General features: G+C 48.4%; 1 protein-coding gene across 4 annotated transcripts; it reads left to right on the forward strand.

Annotated features, from left to right (window-relative positions):
• The first annotated feature begins 167 nt into the window (after positions 1-167).
• LOC104320347 (inner centromere protein-like) lies at positions 168-17,802 on the forward strand. 4 transcript variants are annotated; one of them, XM_069804448.1, is made up of 18 exons: positions 168-537; positions 892-1,005; positions 3,671-4,350; positions 5,501-5,552; positions 6,242-6,275; positions 7,449-7,548; positions 8,286-8,376; positions 9,492-9,627; positions 9,701-9,835; positions 11,024-11,133; positions 11,510-11,621; positions 12,900-13,010; positions 13,358-13,488; positions 13,699-13,777; positions 14,707-14,814; positions 15,040-15,150; positions 16,752-16,908; positions 17,465-17,802. In XM_069804448.1, the coding sequence occupies exons 1-18, from the start codon at positions 401-403 to the stop codon at positions 17,668-17,670; spliced, it is 2,604 nt and encodes an 867-aa protein (XP_069660549.1). In that variant the 5' UTR covers positions 168-400; the 3' UTR covers positions 17,671-17,802. The 4 variants fall into 4 exon arrangements, 3 of the variants coding, with proteins under 3 accessions (XP_069660549.1, XP_069660550.1, XP_069660551.1); XM_069804449.1 differs by lacking the exon at positions 892-1,005; XR_011328268.1 differs by lacking the exons at positions 15,040-15,150; positions 16,752-16,908; positions 17,465-17,802 and adding an exon at positions 14,040-14,211.
• Positions 17,803-17,967: the final 165 nt, after the last annotated feature.

Genomic DNA, 17,967 nt, shown 5'->3' on the forward strand with positions numbered 1-17,967 from the left:
CGGGGCTTGAAGGGGCAGGCAAATAGGCTGCGGGGCTTTAACGGCGGGGGAGTGATGGACGTGGGTCGTGGCCAATAAGAGTCCCCATCTCGGGGCGCGCGCGCCGTGATTGGTAGAGGCCGGGATGATGGGGGGAGAGGGAAGCTGTGTTCGCGGGGGCGCGGCGGGCTCTCGGTCGGTGCTGGTACTGGAGCGGGTCTGGGGCCCGCTCTGCCCTAGGGGAGGCAGGTGGAGAGGCCTGGGGGTCCTTCCGCGCCTCAGCTACGGCCTTGCGCCTGCCTGGGGTGCAGCGCTGAGGCCTGGCCCGCCCTAGCACCCCGCTCTGAGGCTGGAGGCGGGCCTGGGGCCTCCCCGGGTGCCTGCCAGCCTTCACCGCTCCCTTTGTGTTTCAGGCAGGGCTATGGCAGAGGCTGGCGGTCCCACACAGCTGCTGGAGGTGTGCGGGCAGAGGCTCTCGCGGTTCCTCCATGATGCCGAGCACAAGCACTTGGCCTGGCTGCGGGAGGTGGAGGAGCAGGGCATGAGGATGCTGGATAGGTAGGGGCTGCCCTCAGGGGGACCTCTCCATCCCCCAGGGAGCTGGCTGGTCTCAAAATGCCTCCAGCCCCTGTGAGCCTAAGGCCGGGTGGGCTCCCAGCTGCTTGGGGGCCAGCCCCAGTGCCAGGCCTGGTGGGACTTGGGTTTCGCAGCTGTGCGACTGTGATTTGACATAGCTGTGGCTTTGGCAGCTCCGTTTGGGCCTTGGTGCCAGGTGGCTGGCATGCTTCACTCCCTTGTTTCTTACCCAGCACTCATCCTTTTCAATGAGCAGCCCTTGTTTTGTGGGTAGTATTGTTTTAGGCGGGGGGTGGGGGGAGCAATCTCTGCCTTCCGCATTTGTCTGCTCAACAGCAACTTTGGGGCTGGACCTGAATTAATGCCCAAAACACCTTCACAGAGGAGGCGTCCCAAGAAAAGGCAGTCCTCCTGCCTGAAAGATGAGCATAAGGAGCCAAACAGGAGGAGGTAGGTGAGCCGGTTTGTTCTGGCTCTGCCACACAGTGTTTAAGAATGAAACAAAGTAGTAACTGTTTCCACATACACAAGAACATAAAATAGCTGCTTTATTCCCCGAGTTAGCAAATACATTTAAAAGGGCATGTCAAGATCAATCAATGTTCTGATTCTTGTGAAAGTTTGGGATAGAGTTGGCTGGCTTCCTTCACTTTAATTTTTGTTTTATCTTTTTTCTGGTTAGAAACAAAGAATAATAAATATTCTATTTTCTTGTCTGCTTGGATTTTGTTTTCGGCCTGAGGTCGCTACCGGTGTTCACTCCCTAAACCTTTGTACTGGTGCCTGAGAGAACCTGAGAACAGAACTTGCTATGAGTGACGTGCAGAAATGGCACATCCACAGTTGTTTGAACTGGCAGGCAGAAAGGCTCAAAGGGACTAGCGGTGAAACTGAAGTGGAAATTCCAAGTGATTTGCTTAGAACTGACTGTACTTGAGGTTTTTAAAACCAGTCCTAAATAGACAACAGTTGCCTGCAAACAGATGCCGAGGCAGGATGGTGTAGGGCATGATTTAATTGCATGTGTAGTCAGGGATGGCTGTGATGCTAATTAACTTCCTTGATGTCACTGCTTCATGGTAGCTGACTGTGTATCTGCTCTCAGCTGGTGCTCAGCGGCAAGGTGGTTAAGGTAACCTTCCCTTCAGAGAAGCATATGCTGTGAGCTCACACTGACAGTTGCTGTAGTGTGACCCAAACCTCGTCTCTGGGCACGCAGTAGTAAACTGTTTATGCATTGAGGCACTTAAATTTTGATAACCATGGTGAAAAACCCACAGAAGTTGGACAGGAAGAGGTAGAACTAAAAGACTGTCAGAAACCAGACATGGAGGATGGAGACAACAGCAAGAATAGTAAGGAAGCGTGGGAAGTTCATGCATGTGTGTGGTGAAGGAGGGCAGGAGAAGAAAATGTTGCAGATCTAAATGGGAGAGCTCTTAAGACATGCTGTTAGTTTTCAGGTAGCAGCTGGATTGCTCCACTGAAGAAGACAGGTCTTGCATGTATTTTTCCTCATTTAAACCTAGTTTTGAGAAAGATCTGCTGATGTGACAAAATGTGTGGGTAGGCGGTCATTTGTCAACAGGAAGTTCACACTGCAGTTCAGCCTGTTGTGCTCCATCCTGTAGGGTCAGGCTATTGTTGTTTTTCTTGCCTGTTTTTCTCAGTGTGTATTTTAAAACCCATTTCTTAGTGTATTGTTAGTTACACATTTCCCAAATAGTAGTCTTTTTTGCTAATTCTAGCAAAAAGTCCCCTTTCTTGCTAGACATCAGAATGAGAAATTAAGAGAACGAGGCTGGAAGAAGGGCAGAGGGTATCAACTTGGAATACTGGCAGTAGGACAAGCCACTGCTTGCTGGTGGTCATGCACCAGGGGCTGTAAAACCTTGTTCTTGCACCGTGGTGGGTTTTCTTAGCTGCCTTTAGCTGTTGCGCGCTTCCATGTTAGCTTTCCATTTCATCTTTGTCTCCAATCTCCACCCTTTACCTGGCTACCTCTGGGTCACTTTGGCATCGGAAGCTGCCTTTCTTTGGACAGCCAAAGTTGTCCTTTGGTTTTGGATTCGTCCACCTCAACTTGCTGATCAAGTGTGTGGCTCCATCCTCTCATGCCAGGTTACCTAATGCAGAAAAGAGGATTTCACTGCCAAAGTTCCCCAAGCCTCTGCATAGTGGGTCAGGTTTAAATGAAGCAATAGAGCTATACACAGTTACTGTACCGGATAATATTTCTCTTAAATAACAGTAATTCAAAGAATTTGTGAGTCCTAACTGTACAGGTATTTTTTTGTTGCCTTCCTCAGGATTATGCTGTCAGGTACCATGTGTGTAGTGGCATTGCTGTGTTTCCCAGCCTGTTCACAAACTCTGTGTTTAGAGCTGTGGATGTTTTTCAGTGCTCGGGTTCCTGCCTCCCCAGTGCTCAGGATGTGTTTTATCTGAGTAGCCTGCCAGAGAGCAGCAGAGCCTTCTGTTTCTAGCTGGGATCTTGTACATATCTACAGGGGAGGCTTCCACACGGAGTTGATCATGGGAGACTGCAATATCTTCCATCCAAAATCCCTCCCTGTGTGGATGTCTGTACTTTGCTCAAGGCAAACAGAGTGGAGTTGGTTGTACCAGTATGACTTTACTGTCCCCTGGTGTCAGCTCTGCCTGGGGCTGTGGGTTAGTGTCAGCAAACAGCAATGAGTGTCCTGGTACCTCAGCTGCTGCAGTTTGTGTGCATAAAATACAACCTTTATTTGTGAGTCAACCCAATATGCCAGGCTGATAGCTGGGAGGGTTGCAGTGAGGGGTATGTGCCCTGCATTCCTGCCTATGGTAGAGAGTGATAACATCCAGCAAAAAAACATCCTGCAGCAGCAGAGAGCAGTAAGCAGTAATTTCTAAATTGTTCCAGCTAAATCTGCCAGAGTGTATCTGCGAGCTTGCAAGGTTCAGCTCCTGCATTTCACCAGTGATAAGAGTTGGGTTGCAAGGGGGACTGGTGGAGGGAAGAAGCCTGCAGGTTCACTTCAAAAGTTGTTGTCTGCTTTTTTTTCCTCTAAAAATCATTTGGGAGTGGGAGACTTCCTCATCACTTCATTTAAAATTGCTTTTATTTAAGGTTGTCCAGAAGGAGAAGCAGCATCAAGCCAAGTTCCCAAAGGCACTACAGCAAAGAGCAACCCCGGAACCCTGGCTGTCAGGGGGAAGAGAAGTCTATGCCCAACTGTGCAGTGAGGTCTCAGGCCAGTGTTGAAACCAAGCTCCCAGCACTGACTGGGAAATGGCCGGCAGAAGGACAAGGTCCTGTGGTGCAGACGGATTGTCAGGACTGCCCTCAGGGTGCCGATAGCAGTGATGCAGCCTGTAAGGCTGTTACAGGGGAGCAGCTGCCCAAGGGGGGTGCACCCACTGAGCTGCATGATACGTCTTCTGTCCCTGCTGGCCAGACAGCAAGGGAGGGGGAGGAGGCCCCCAAGAGAAGAGCAAGTACATCCACTCCCAAGGCTGCTAGAGGTGGAGATCCTGCCATGCTCCAAGGAGATCAGTCTCTTCAAGGCCTCGAAAAGGTGCTTTTCCAGGACTCTGACAGCAAAATGACTACAGTGAGATCCAAAACACACCGTTGCTCTGGACGCCAAAGCTTTGTGGGTGGCCCCCACAAGGGCCATAGGGCCTCCTTGGCAGAAAAATATTCACTGGCCAGCAAAAGAGAGAGCATGATCCGGAGGTCTATCAGCAGGGCCATTTCGAAGAAGGCAGCAGCGCAAGAATCATCCTCTGCCTCCAGCAGAGTGAGCTGTAAGTTTCTTTCAGTTGTCGAGTGCATTCATTTGGCTAAATCAGCTTCTTGGCTTTGGTGTGGGGAGTAAGCAGCTGTGGAGCTGCTCATCTGTATTAACTCTGCCTCTGACTCCTCTTAGTCTCCTTGTCAATGGGCCTTGTGGCTTCCACCCATTTGGGGACCAATCTTCGGGTCCTTATCCACTGTCGGACCAAGTCTCAGGCTGTGTTTTGCTGCAGCAGATGAAGGAAGTGTCTGCTGGGACATAGGCACAGGGATTGGAGGTTGGGTTACATAGGTTGTGGATGGGCGAAAAAAAAACAAGAGCGAAAAGGAAAATGCGGTCTGGCTGGTTCTAGCCATGCGTGCGGCTTGGCCGATCAGAAGAGGCTGTCGCATTCCCTGGGGAGGGGCTTTAAAGTTGTGTGTCTTCTGCCAACTCTCCAAAAAATCTATAGGAACTGAATGTCTCCACCCCCTGAAATTTGGCCGAAACTGGCAGAGGAACTTAAATGCTTTTTGGGTGAAGATAGAGTGGATGGACTGAGAATCAAATAGCACAGTCATTGGAGGAAACAAGATTCAGAAATCCAGGCTATTCCTGGTAGCACTAAACTCTTCATATCCTCTGTTCTCACTACTCCTCGGAAGGTTTTGCTATTTGGACTTTCTAAAAATCATTGCTCCTGAAGTCAGATTGGCTTCTAATAAAGCACCGAGGCCTTTGGTATTTAGTTTTGTCAGCTTTGAGTCATGCTGTAGCTAGGCATTTGTTATAACACTTTCAGCTAAGTGGTGTTATGGGGGGAATGAAATCAGCCTAAATCCAGCAAATCTCTGCATAAAACCATGTAGGGAGGCAGGAGCTGAAGTCAATTGACTGGGAAATGCTATCTCTGACACAGGCAAGAGCATGTTTGTGCAGCTGGAGCAGTCTGCAGGCAGAGGAGCTGCTGCTTCAGTTCTCTGCCTTCCCAGCCTACACCAGTTTGTCAGTGACACTTGAGGGAGGTGGTAGTGCTGGTGTGGAAAGCTGAGATGAGCAGTCAGCGTGTTCCCTGGGAGGAAAGCCTGCACAGAGACCTGAGCTCTACCACACACACATTGCTGCTGTTGGGAAGCCTCAGAATGAAATCCCCAAGCTAGCTTATGTTTTTTCTCCTCCAGGTCAAAGCTCTTTGGAGGTTTTTGTGGAAGAAGATGTGACCAGCAGCATGAGGTGAGGCTACCATGTAAAGCAGGCGGGAGGAAACCACAGAAAACCCTACAGGGAAGCTATATGGGTCACTTTTGTCTTAGAGATATAGGACTGGTTTTGTAACAGACTGTTTAGGTGATGATGTCACCTGGGGCTGGTTGATACTTCAAAGTTTATGCTGTTCAGGCACAGCCCTTTCTTTTCAGAAGTATGTTCAGGGTACAGTGAGGTTAAGCACTGCATTGGGGGGGTGTCCAGCCTATGCCATAAGGCTTGAGAGGCTGCCAGCCATTGCTCTGCCTGGTGTTGGCTGGCATCATGTCAATTATGTCCTGGGACTCCTGGCTGTAACCAGCCTCCAAATGCCTGGTGGTGCTGGAGGTCAGTCAGCTGTGGTCTGACCTAAAAGGTGGACAGGTAAGACTCAGCCTAAGACTCACAGAGCTTCCTTTTTACCTGCTGTGTGGATGTTTTGCAGAAGGGGACAAAGTTTGTCAGTGTGTTGTTCAGTAATGCAATGGAATGGTCTATCAGAAGAATTTACAGCTCCACCTCTGTGTGTCCTGGCTAAAACAGGCTTGTGCCTCTGGATGTGCTTAGATTTATCTGCACTTCCCTTGGGGTCCCATATGCTGGCTCCATCATACTTTTATCACCTGTAACTCACCCTTCAGGGAGTGGAAATAATTAAAATAGCTTTTCTTTAACAGACCTGGACTGGAACTGAATCCCCCAAGTGAAAAGGTAAGTTCTAAAGAACAACCTACAAACTATCTGTCCAGACATCATCTTGCCTGAATTGATACCTTTTGCTGAATGTTGCCACTGGAAGCAGGGAATGTGGCCAAGGATCATTCTGTCACATTCCTTCCAGCTCAGCGAAGGCGCTGCTGAGTTGGACAGTGCTGCCCTTCTAATGCTTAGGCAGCTAGTTAAGCCGGTTGGCTTTCTGGCTCCAGAGACATTTTGTGCCTTGATAAGGCCTCTTCAAGATGGAGTTTTTGGAGGTGCTTGGCCAGGTTCCCAGGAGTCAGCAAGCTTTTGCCTGGCAGCTGGGCATGATAATTGACTGTGTGTATTCTTAGCCTGTCTCTGTTGCATGGCTGGTTTGAGCTACAAAAATCAGGAGGGCAGTTCACATTAATGTGCTTTCCTTGGCCACTGAGGCTACATATGCAGCAAGCTAGCATAAGCCTGCAGTGCTAGCAGGACAAAGAAACCCACCCCCTCCTTTGAGCTGGCAAAAACATCTTGTGTGGTTGTGCTGTGAATGAGCTGAGGTGAAAACTAGCCCAGCAGAGAGAGGGGTGGGCTCTGCTTCAGAACAGCTTCCTGGTGCTGTTGTGAAGCAGCAGCAGTAGCAGGAATGGGCAGGTGGCTCTGCTCTGGGTCATGGTGGTGGTAGCTTAGCAGGTGGGGGAAAGCACGGCCTGTGTGCAGGCAGCTAGGATGCTGTACTGCAGCAAGTTTTTTGCTTGTCCTCCTGTGAATATACCATAATGGTACTTAAAGTGCCTAATGACCTTGTAACCTGAAACACTTTACAGGGACTTGTCTTTCAGGATTGGAATATCTGTAGTTTGAAAATTGGTGTCTCCAAGGTGTGTAGAAGATGCCTGTCATTCTCAAGGCACTTTGACTTTGGAGTCCAGGTTCAGTAAAGCTCCTGCTCTGGTTGAGAAGTGCTGGGCAACTGTCCTTCCTACAGAGGCTGGTGTTTCATGAGGAGACCCCTTGTTACTGAAACGAGCCAGTCAGTGTCCTTGCAGCACAGCTCTAGTTGATAGAGAAGCAGACCCTAACCTAGCAGTTGGATTGCAGTTGGAAGTGACTGGCTTTTTCAGGGCAGCAGACCCATGGTAGCCTTGTTCTTCGGAGCAACTGTGCTAAGAGAGTGCTTGTTTCCTTTTCCTGCAGACTCCTGAAGATGTCCTCATTTCAAGCAAAAATATACAAGCTGCCAGCCCTCCAGCACAGCACTTATCTCCTCCTGAGCAGCAGACAGGGAACAATGAAGGTAACTTCGAGTTGGTCTTGCTTTTCTTGAATGAAGCCCTAAAGACACACAGACCAGGAAGTCAGCATGAGGGTTTGTGGAAAATCTGGGACTTGTGTTGAAACAAAACCACCTCTGACCAGTTAAGGTAATTTTTCAGATAAGCTTTTGATCTCCTGAAGAGGTGAGACGTGCACTTAGATAAGCAAGGACGTCTTGTAAGTGTGTTGAAGCCTTGAGACAAATGCTGTCCTGTCCAACTTCAGTCTGCATAATGAGTAAGTGGGGACACTTTGAAAGGAGATTGCTCTTAGACCTGGTATCTTCCACCTAGTGTAATATTCTGTTAAAGCACCTTGACATCCCTTTCCTCTGGGTTTACATTTTGTGAGGATTTACAGGTCCCATTTATTTACTGTGCCTCAAAGCAAGGAGAGGGATTGATTCAGGCTTTTTGTTTATCCCCTATGGGAACTGCAGGATCTGATAAGCAGCTGTAGCTGGAGTAGAGGGAAAAATAGCTGGAGGCCTTTTGGTGAGACAGGTTGTGCCTGTTCAGAAGGGTCTGTACAGGATGCATACTATAGCATGCTTCAGAGTGTATGTCTACAACAATGATGTTCCAGGTAGCCATCCAGGCTTCTGGTTCCTCACTTTGGTTACGTGCTATGGGGCTCTGAGCACACGAGAGCTGAAGACAAGAACCAGAGCCCTGCAGGATGCCTTGCACATGGTCCTAATTACAGGTTTCTTCACAGGAAGCTGTGTAAATCCAAACAGTGAACCCCAGAATGAGAACCAGGAACAATGCCATTGTGCCAAGTCCCAGGAGGATCCCTCATGTATCTGGTATGAGACATTTCGAAGGAGGAGGAATGAGCCAGTGGTCTGGAAGGACTCAGGCCTGGTCTTTTAAGTAATCTGTTTTAAAAAGCTTTGTATGTTTGTTTCCCTACCTTTCCCCCCACTTCCGATGTAGTTTTGAAATCTTCTTTGGCCAAATCCTGACTCCTGGGAGTTCCTTGTGACTTCTTGAGCCCTGTTTTGGTCTGGGACCCAGGTCTGGCTTGGGAAGCAGACACATGACTTCATGCACAAACCAGGAAAGGTGACTAAGATAGCACAGATAACTCACAGCTTAGATGTGAATCTGAGTGGCTCATAAGGGGGTGGTCCGGGAGTAGTTTCAGAAGGCAATGCGAGTTGGTGACAGACCTCTTTATTTTTATCTTGTGCAAGTGTCTGGAATACCTGACTTGTTTCCTCACTGCTTGTATTACTGGTGTTTCACCTGAGATTTCAGCTGCTTTTAGCCTTGGCCCTCAGTCTCCTGTCCTGATTTTTCTGGGGTGAATTTGCTGTGGGTAGTGGATGGAAAGGGGAATAACCGTAACCTCTGTTCTCATGTGGATGCTTAGCACCGTGTGATGGGTCAGAATCTGCAGCCTTCGTCAGGGCTGCTACTGGATTGGACTGATTGTGCAGTGAAGCAGTTCCCCCTGTTCTTCCCTGGAATTAGGGGAGGCAAGTGCAGTCTTTTCTGACACAGGTAAATCTGCGAGCATCCAAAGTATTTATAAAGTGCGTGAAACCCTGCCAGTGAGGTGAGCTGGGCTGGCTAGTTGCAGACACACAGGGGTTATGTCTATCTTGTGCTGTTAATACCAGATAGAACAAAGACTTCTTGCTTGGTGGGACTCAAAGTGGAGAATGAGAAGGAGTGTTATGTTGTACATCACTGCTCTGGAACCTGGATATTCCCCTACCAAGTTGTCGTGTGCCTTTCCTGTCCTCATTCAGGACTGGGTGGTGTGCCTGCCACAGGGCTGACTGAGTTCATAGGAGGCCCATGTCCTCTGGTAGCAGCGAGCAGGCAGAGGGAAGTGTGTAACAGCAAGTACATGCTTCTAGCAAGATTGGGGAGTGTGATGGTCACCTAATGTTCCTCTTGCTAATGCCATCAGGACAAGAAGCTGTAAACAAGCAATGGGAGTTATATGGAATGGGCAGCAGCCAGGGGGTCATGCCCTTTCCCCTTGGAATGACAAGCACAAGAATTCAGCAAACCAGGCTGCACCTTCTTCCTCTCCAGCTAGCAAGGTGAGTGGGTGGCATGGCCCTTTGCCTTCCTTTCCCTGGCAGGTACTGACATCCCTACATCTTCTCCTCTTAGGTTGTTAGACCGTTGAAAAACTTCCTGCAGGCTGTGCAGCAAAACCGTCTACTCACGAGCCCGGGGCGCACAGGACGTGGGGGTGTCATAAAGAACTTCATCAAACGCAATACTCCTACCCGACCTGATCTTAAGGTGCATCAGAGTCCCACCTTCCCTCGTGGGGCTGGAGGAGGGGATCAAGTTTGGGAGAGTGGCAGGAGGGACTGTTTACTTAGAAAAGCATAAACATATTCCTAGTTCTGTCTGCTACCATGGATCAGTGGAGGTCCTCATAGCAAACTGGCCTCACAATTCTACTTCAGCCTCCCCAGGGAAGGGACACTGGTTGGTGTCGCCTTGCATCACCTGTCCACACACTGTTATTGGCCAGGGCACTTTAGCACCAATTCTCAAACCTTCCTCATATGCAGAAATACCTCAGCTGCTCTATCTGTAGTCAGCAGAAACATTTTATATTCTGGGACTGTTGAACTGTAAGAAAGTGGGAAGCTTTTATCTTTGCAGTGGGAATCTACCCTTGTCTTGTGTAATTGGCTGCCAGGGGGCTGAAAGACAGGCAGTGTGGAGTCAGGCAACGGGTTATCTACCACAGGCTGGTAAGGAGGTGCAGCTAAGAACAGGGGCTGTGTGCTGTGAAGGGGCGTTCTAGTGTTAATTCCAAATCCTTAATCATTTTTTTATGTCTCTTCTCTACAGGGAGACTTTGTTGTAAGTAATGACACCCTTAACTGTGGGGGCTGGACGATTGTAATAGTTGTGCTGCTTGCCACATGGGCACTGATAGCTCTTTCCCCTCACACTGGCATCCGTGCAGCTCTCTGTCCAAATAAGTAAGCTGGCCACACCAGTGGTGAGGTGTCAGGATCTCTTTGCCGGTGTGTTCTGCTGGGGATCGGAACTGCTAGGAAACCTTCTGGCCTCTAAGCAAGACTACTTGTACTGTGCTCCTCCTCCCCTATTCTCCCAGCTGCTGGTGTAGGGAACGCTGTCCCAGGCAAGAAGCATTTGCTACAGGTGGTCACCTACAGCAGGAGTGTGCTGTTCCTTGCCTAAACCTATTCTCTACAGCCGAAGGACTGAGGTGTTTCCCTCCTATACCTGTGACTCTTCTGCTCTTATTAGTTAAATAAGCACTATTGCCAAACCTGCATTTTTTCTTCCCTGCTATTCACTTCCCATCCCAGCGTGTGGGTGAATATGACTCTGACAGTGACTTCTTTGTTTAGCAGGCTGCCTAGCCTCTAGCTGCCTGTGCACAAGCACCCTGAGGGTAGAAACAGGCCCCAGCAATTGGTACAGTCTGAACTCATCTCCCTTTAGGAGAAGGAGCGGCAGAGACTGGAAAGCCTCAGGAAGAAGCAGGAGGCTGAGGAACAGAGGAAAAAGAAAGTGGAGGAGGAAAGGAGACGGCGGCAGGCAGAAATGAAACAGTGAGTTGAGTCCCTAACCTTCTTCTCCTTCCTTGGTTCAGCACAGAATTGCCTTGGAGGCCTTTCCTGCCAGGCAGACAGCACTGCTGTACTGTGCTTTGTGCCTCCCACTTGGAAGGAGCATTTTGCAAGGTATGCTGACTGGGGACCCTGAGCCCAGCTGTTCATGGCTCATGGCAGTAAGAACTGCATTGATGCAAAGCACTGGCTAATGTCTGAAATTAATCCAGAAGTGAGCTGAGGCTAAGCTCAGCCAAAGCAAGTCAAGCAAAATAACTGTTTTCCCCAATTACCGTGACAAGTCCCGGTTCCCCCATCATCCTCTGTGCTAGAGCAGATAAAGCTAACAAGCCCCTCTTGCACACACACTGCCCAGGAAGAGGGAAGAGCGTCTGAGAAAGGCACTGCAGGCTCGGGAGCGGGTGGAACAAATGGAAGAAGAAAAAAAAAAGCGGATGGAGCAGAAGATTTTACAGAATGAAGAGAAGGTAAGAAGTCTGACCGAGCTTTGGACCACTCAGTACAGTGACATTATCTTGGTGAGCTGTGAGACCAGGAGGGGGAGGGTGCAACAGGCCGCTGGCATGATATGTGCAAGCACAGGGTTGCTGCTGATGGTGACTAATCTGGTGGTGGGTAAGTCTGCATCAGAGACATTGAAATTCTCTGTCTAACAAGAGGAGGCTTTTGTTCTCCATACCTCCGCAGTTCTAAACATTCCTGTTCTGACATGCAGTGTTTATGGTGCTCTGCATTTAAGGAATGTGGCAGCATCCCTTGACTGTCCTGTGAACAGGCTCTGCAGATGAGACAGCCTTACTCAGCTTACAGTGTACTCTGAGTGAGCTGTTTCCACAAAACATTACAGACAGCGAAGCCATGGTGCTTGCAGGGGGTTGCAAAGATGTGGTGGGAAAGAATAGCTACCAAGCATGCAAGAGATGCTTGTGACTAGTAGCCTTGGCTGTGTGTGTATTTGTATCGTGTTTGTTTTTTAAAGCCTTGTATGGCCCTCTTTTGAGGACAGGTAGAAGATGAAGAGCATGCTAGGGTGGGTTGTTGATGGCTGTGTGCAGACAGTGTTGCTGCATTTGTACAACTGTGCAGGTTCTGCAGGATTGAGGGATGCTGTGCCTCACTGACCCAGAGCCCTAGCAGTGTTTGGGAGAAGGATGGTTGCTCATTTTGGGGAGTGGACTAAAGTGACCTTTGGAAGGGGTCAGCCACAGAAAACAAAGGAATCATGTTCCTTTCAGCCTTTCTCAAAACCTGAGCGGCCAAAAGTACACCCAGCCCTGACTAGTCTGCTGCTGCAGACACGCTAGTGCTTTTACTGGGACAGACAACCCAGGTGAGGGATCTGTGTCTCTGGGGCTCAGTCAGCTTTCACATCCCCAGTTCATTCTGCAGTTCAGTTAGTCGACAGCAGCACTGTAGGCAAAGCAGAAACCAGATGCTAGATCCCCTTGTTCAGCAGAGAATTACTTACAAGATGGAGGCATCTATTTTGGGGTTGTGTAATGGTCTCTGTGCTCCTTTCTTGTGTCACTCCAAGCGATGGGTGTCTCTTCACATGGCCTGTAGTAAGTGGTGGACTTGCTGCATGAGGTTGGTACTAAATCCAATGCACATATGCCACTTGCTGGGTATTGGGACCTGGAATATCACAGGCTTCAGACTTCGGAAGCAGTCCCCGTCTTCCATTTGGACAAGGCTATGAGGTGTGTCCTCGGGGGCGATGGAGCAGACATGTGTGGCTTTCTCAGGTGCGCCTCTCACAAGTGCGGGAAGATAAAGTGGCAGAGGAGTGGAGCAAGAAAAAACTGTTGAAGAAGCATGGGGAAGCTGATACAAGGAAGCAGAAAGTGCCGAGTGTGGTAAGAGCAACTCTAGGTCCCTCCTGCATGTGGAAAAGGAAAAGAGTAGCAGGGAACCCATGCACTGTTCTGAATGGTGGGAGAGGGAAAGGTTACTGCCTCTCCTGCTGCAGGGATTTTAGGGTCCATGCTGCAAGATTTCTGTCTAGACAGTTGATGTTGGGTTTGAACCCAAGGGTACCTGTGGGGACAGAAGGGAGAGACCGCCCAACTGGTAGGTGGCAGGCCATGGAAGGTCAGAATGAGGTGTAACTAGCACAGGTTGTGTAAAAGCATTCACTTCATATCCTCCCATCTTTCCCCACTTGAGCTGGAGGGTTACAAGAGTTTTCTTCTTTCTTCTTCAGGAGGAAGATGAATTTGAGCAGCAAAAACCACTGCAGAAAAGGAAAGAGGATGAAGTGAAAGAAAAAGGAAGGAAAGTCTTGGAACTGAAAAATCTTGTAGGGCAGCAACAGGTGGAACAAGTGAAGGAGAGGTATTAGCTTGTTTCTGTCCTGGAGGAGGGGACTTGGCAACAGGCATGGTGAAGCAGTAAACATAAATAGTATTGCTGAAATTGGGAGACTGGTGTGAGTGTCAGGCTGTCCCAAGGTTTGGGCTGCTGAAGCAAGAGGCTATAAGAACACTTGGGAGTGTGGGCAGACATGCTTTCCTCTATAACTAAATTATAGGGTTTTTTCCCCAGGGATCACAGACAGCAAGGGAAAGAGAAGGCCCCCCAACCACAGCTGGAGTCAGCACTGTTCACTGAGAAGAACATAAAGGTGGGGAGTTAAAGTGGTCTTGGAACAACTTCTCTGTTGTAAACTAGCAAGGCATAGGATACACAGACTTATTTTAAGATCAGACCTGTTTTCCAAGTGCTGTGTTGCTGTTTAAGGTTTTCACATTCACTATTATGTTTAGAGAAACAAATATAGTAAAACTGATGATAAGCTAAACATGTTATTGTAAGGAGTTGGGGTTTGTGCAAGAATAAACCAACTCTGTTGACAGAGTTGGGGTTGAGTCTTTTCTTGTTAACAGGTGAGCCTTCTCAGCCCCATCACAAGATGGATGGCAGCCATACAATGGCACTTCGAAGAACACCTCCAAATAGCATTCACTGATACTGAACATGAAAATTAGAGGGGGGGGGGGGTCCCTACTACATTCACTTAGTGTATTTGGAGGATGTGATCCCCATAACAAACTTCAGGTATCATGGCTTCATGTAACTTCATTTGCATTTATACAAAGAATATTATGTCTTAAAGTCAAGGCTGGTTGTCTCAAAATATCACAGTAACATTTTCTTTCTGCTCTCTTTCTACCCTTAACATCACTCTCTTCTGCTTTCTTCATTAGTAAAAAAATCAACCCCTCAAATGCTACTCCTCTTAAGGATAAATTCCTTCTTCTGTATTTGCTCTTGCTGCTCTTATTCACCAGGTCCATGACATTCAAACTCCTATTTGTGCTATATAATTTTAATTAAGTTCTAAATTCTTCATATGTTGCCAGCAACTGGGCTGGAGTGAGCCATAGCAAAGCTCCTCCAGATAAGAGAGAAGTTGAATATAATTCAAAGTGCCTGCAGCTCTTCCCCTCCTATTAGCTCTCCATACTGAGTAGTATGGGAGAAGAAACTCCTGGAAAAAGGGGGTTTGGTTGAAAAGGAGCTTAAGCAGTGAAATTTTTTTCTCTTTATTAGGAAGAAGAGAGCCCAAAAGAGCTGCACCAGCTGCCTGGGCAGGAGAAGAGAGCCAAGCAACCAGAATCCATTGCCATGGCTTCTAATCCCTGGCTCAAAGCAGTAAAGGTGAGCATGGGCTGTAGAGACCTCGTTGATCTGGATCTGAGCAAAGACAGGAGTCGCTTTATCTTTGAGTCTTGGGGTTGTTTTTTCTTCTGCAGACGAAGGCACAGAGGGACTGAGGATTTTTTGCAAGGGCCTCGGAAAATATGGCTCAGTTCCAGAGATGGTCTGGTTGTTTTGCTTGGGTGAACATGAATGAAGAATGACTTAATTCTTGCATCTTAACAGAAGGAAGATGGTCTGCAGGAGCCCCAGCAGCAGCTGGGAGAGGAGAAAAAAATCAAGCGACCAGAAGCATTGACTGCTGCCTCTGGCACATGGCTGAGCAAAACTGTAAAGGTGAGTCCTGGTTCTAGCAGAGCTTGCAAATAAAATGAGTTGGTGGTGTCTAATTGGCTCCTGTGGTTTGGAGCCAGCCTGCAGATTTATTATCTATCAGTGGTGGAGCAGGAAATTAAATCCTCAAGTGTAGGCTGTTGGGGTTTAAGAGGCATCTGTGCAGAGGATGGGGATGTCTGTCTTCTTGGGTGCTTGGCCGAGAGCTCAGCACAGGGGCAACCTGCCGGAAAACCAAGTGTTTTATCTTGGAAAAGATGTTGGAAATGGCCACAGGATGGCAGCACGTCACGAAGCGTCAGTGTCGCTGCAGCCCGGCCAGCCGTCAGGCTGTTTGCTTTCCAGAAGCCTGTTTGAGCTGGAGCTGCTTGAACCTGGCAACTGAAGAGGTGGGAAGCTGCTCAAAGAGTCGGACTGGAGTACTGCCTCTGCCGGTAAACTCTCTTGTCTTGCGGCTGATTGGCTCCTCTTCTTCCGCTCAACTTCTTTGTGTTGCGACTCATGTCAGAGCTCTGGAGAATGAAAACCAGATCTGCTGTGAAAACTGGGAAGGTGTTTGAGTGGTAGAGCCATGTGTGCAAAAGCCAAGTCCTTAGACGTACATGGTATGTTCTTCTAAGGCCTTTCTACAAAAAACAGGAGGGGAAAAGGGTTAAAAGTAGTTATCAAGTCACTGAGCACAGTGACAGTTTGTGCATTTGTACAGATGTGTATATACTTCTGCATTTCCTTAAGGCAGAGTCCTGCAGAATTAGGGTTTCCTTCCTGGTTTATTCTCTGGTCAGCACCTCTAGGCACTCCTGTACTACATATGACTGTCAGGTCTGCTAGTCATCCCTGTTCCTCACCTCAAAGCCAGGAGGTATCTCCGAGCTTTGGCTTGCGCTGTTCCGACCTGCAGCTTCAATGTGAAACAGAGCCCTGGCTTTTTCCTGGCCGGGTACTGGCAGGCTCTTCCTGGCAGCTTGGAAGCTGCAGGATAGGCAAGCGGCTGTTTCAGCTCTGTGGTTTGCAGTCCCTGCTGCAGTACACAGTCTCATGCTACAGCCTGGCTTTCAGCGGCCCATGGTTTCAAAGCAAAGTCCAGTAAAAAAAAAAAAGCCAAAAGGATTTGAGCACTTCTGGGTTTTACTGAAAATCTCAGCCCAAGTTACTTGTCAGATAGGAATATTATAGAGGTTCCAGTTAACGTGTAGATCAAAGGCTTCCCATACAAGGTAGGTGACCTTTTGGTGCTCCTGTTTTTTGAACTAGGGATGAAAATGAGTGTGAATGATGCATCTGCTCTAGGAAGTCAGCTCTTGTTTCTGGCTACCTTCCCTTTACAGTGAAGTTCCTTGCTGAGCTTGTGGCATTGGGAACTCGCTCGTGGCTTATGCTCAGTGTGAGGGTACTGCCTAAATACCTTAACAGCATCTTGCTGTGGGATCTAAGCTGGGACCTTAGCACAGTCTCTTTGTCTCACTGGTGCCAGAGCTTTGAGGTGCCTGCGATGGATCAGGCTGCATGGGTCTGGTAGTCAGCCTGCCCTGGCGAGGCAAGCTCTCCTGCCAGACTGGAAGGTTTGCTTCCTGCTCTAATCAATGCTGTCTCTGTGGTTTCAGAAATCTATCTCCACATCCTACTTAGAGCGCCCGAAGGGCACAAAGGAATCCAGATCCCCAAAGGTAAATGAAAATAACTACGGGATGGATCTGAACAGTGATGACTCTACAGATGATGAGAATGAACCTCGGAAGCCTGTCCCTGCCTGGGCTGATGGTAGGTGCCAAGTTTGGTTTGGTTTCCTTTAATTCCTGCCCTGGGAAGCTGGAGCTTTCCAAATTCACATGGTGCAATCTCAGCTTCTCCAAAGTGCAGTCCAGGAGTGTGTGAGACTTCAGCAGTGCTGGCAGCTGCTGGCTCCGAGTGGTGAGGGGGACTGGAGCTGCTTTCCTGCAAGTGCTGTTGTGTTGAAGTTAAACCAAAGTCCTCCATGCATGTGTTTGGATCTGAGGGTGTGAAACGAATGGTGGGGGCTCACTAGTGATGAGGCAGCCTGTCCTCCTGAGAGAAACCAAGGTGTGGTGGGTTTGGGATACATCTAGTGTGCTGAGTAACTTGAAACAAGCACTGCTGGCAACCTGAAGATAAGTGTGGGGTTCAAAGCTTTGCAATGAGCAGGAAAACTGGTAATCGCACTCACTGTACAGTAATAGTTTTTCAGGTGTGAAAGAATAGTAACTGTCCTGCAGGCTCTAAAAGGGAAAGGGCACCTTAAACAGAGCACTGAAAACTTATTTATGAGTCTGCTTCTCTGATATGGTTGTTTCCACAGGGTCTCAGCTTAATCAAGCCATTTTACATCAATACTATCACCCAGTGAATGTTGACCAACTCTTTGGGCTAATTCCAAGCCCTAAGCTGCAGGATATTTTTGGCAAGAGCAAACCTCGATACTTCAAGCGCACAAGCTCAGCAGTTTGGCATTCCCCGCCTGGGACCAAATCTACCTGTGGCCCATCTTGCAACTTCAAAAACTGAGAAAATGCAAAGAAATGTGTTTTATGACAATATCGTGTATCAGTTTGTTTTCTTAGCATGCAGTGTATTTACAATTTTAAGCTTTTTTTGTACAAAAATTAATAATATTGAATAAAATCCTGTTGCAATAAACACTCTGTCAGTGTTTGTCTCTCTCCTTTCCCCCACCATGGTGGGATGATGCTTCTGGATGGCTGATTTGAGGTTGATGGCTGTGGTTTCTGCAAGTGAAAATGCAGATGTTTGAAGATATGATACTGCACCGTTACACGTTCCCTCGGATTGCTTGCACAACCT

The sequence above is a fragment of the Haliaeetus albicilla genome, chromosome 16, assembly GCF_947461875.1.
Source record: "Haliaeetus albicilla chromosome 16, bHalAlb1.1, whole genome shotgun sequence".
In the NCBI taxonomy this organism is placed as follows: Eukaryota; Metazoa; Chordata; class Aves; order Accipitriformes; family Accipitridae; genus Haliaeetus; species Haliaeetus albicilla.

Bases quoted from the DNA above. Each gene is read 5' to 3' on its own strand.
- LOC104320347 (XM_069804448.1), top strand. From the start codon at position 401: ATGGCAGAGGCTGGCGGTCCCACACAGCTGCTGGAGGTGTGCGGGCAG. The intron at 9,836-11,023 runs GTGCATCAGAGT...ATCTCCCTTTAG, and splicing joins CTACCCGACCTGATCTTAAG to GAGAAGGAGCGGCAGAGACT. The intron at 16,909-17,464 runs GTAGGTGCCAAG...TTGTTTCCACAG, and splicing joins TGTCCCTGCCTGGGCTGATG to GGTCTCAGCTTAATCAAGCC.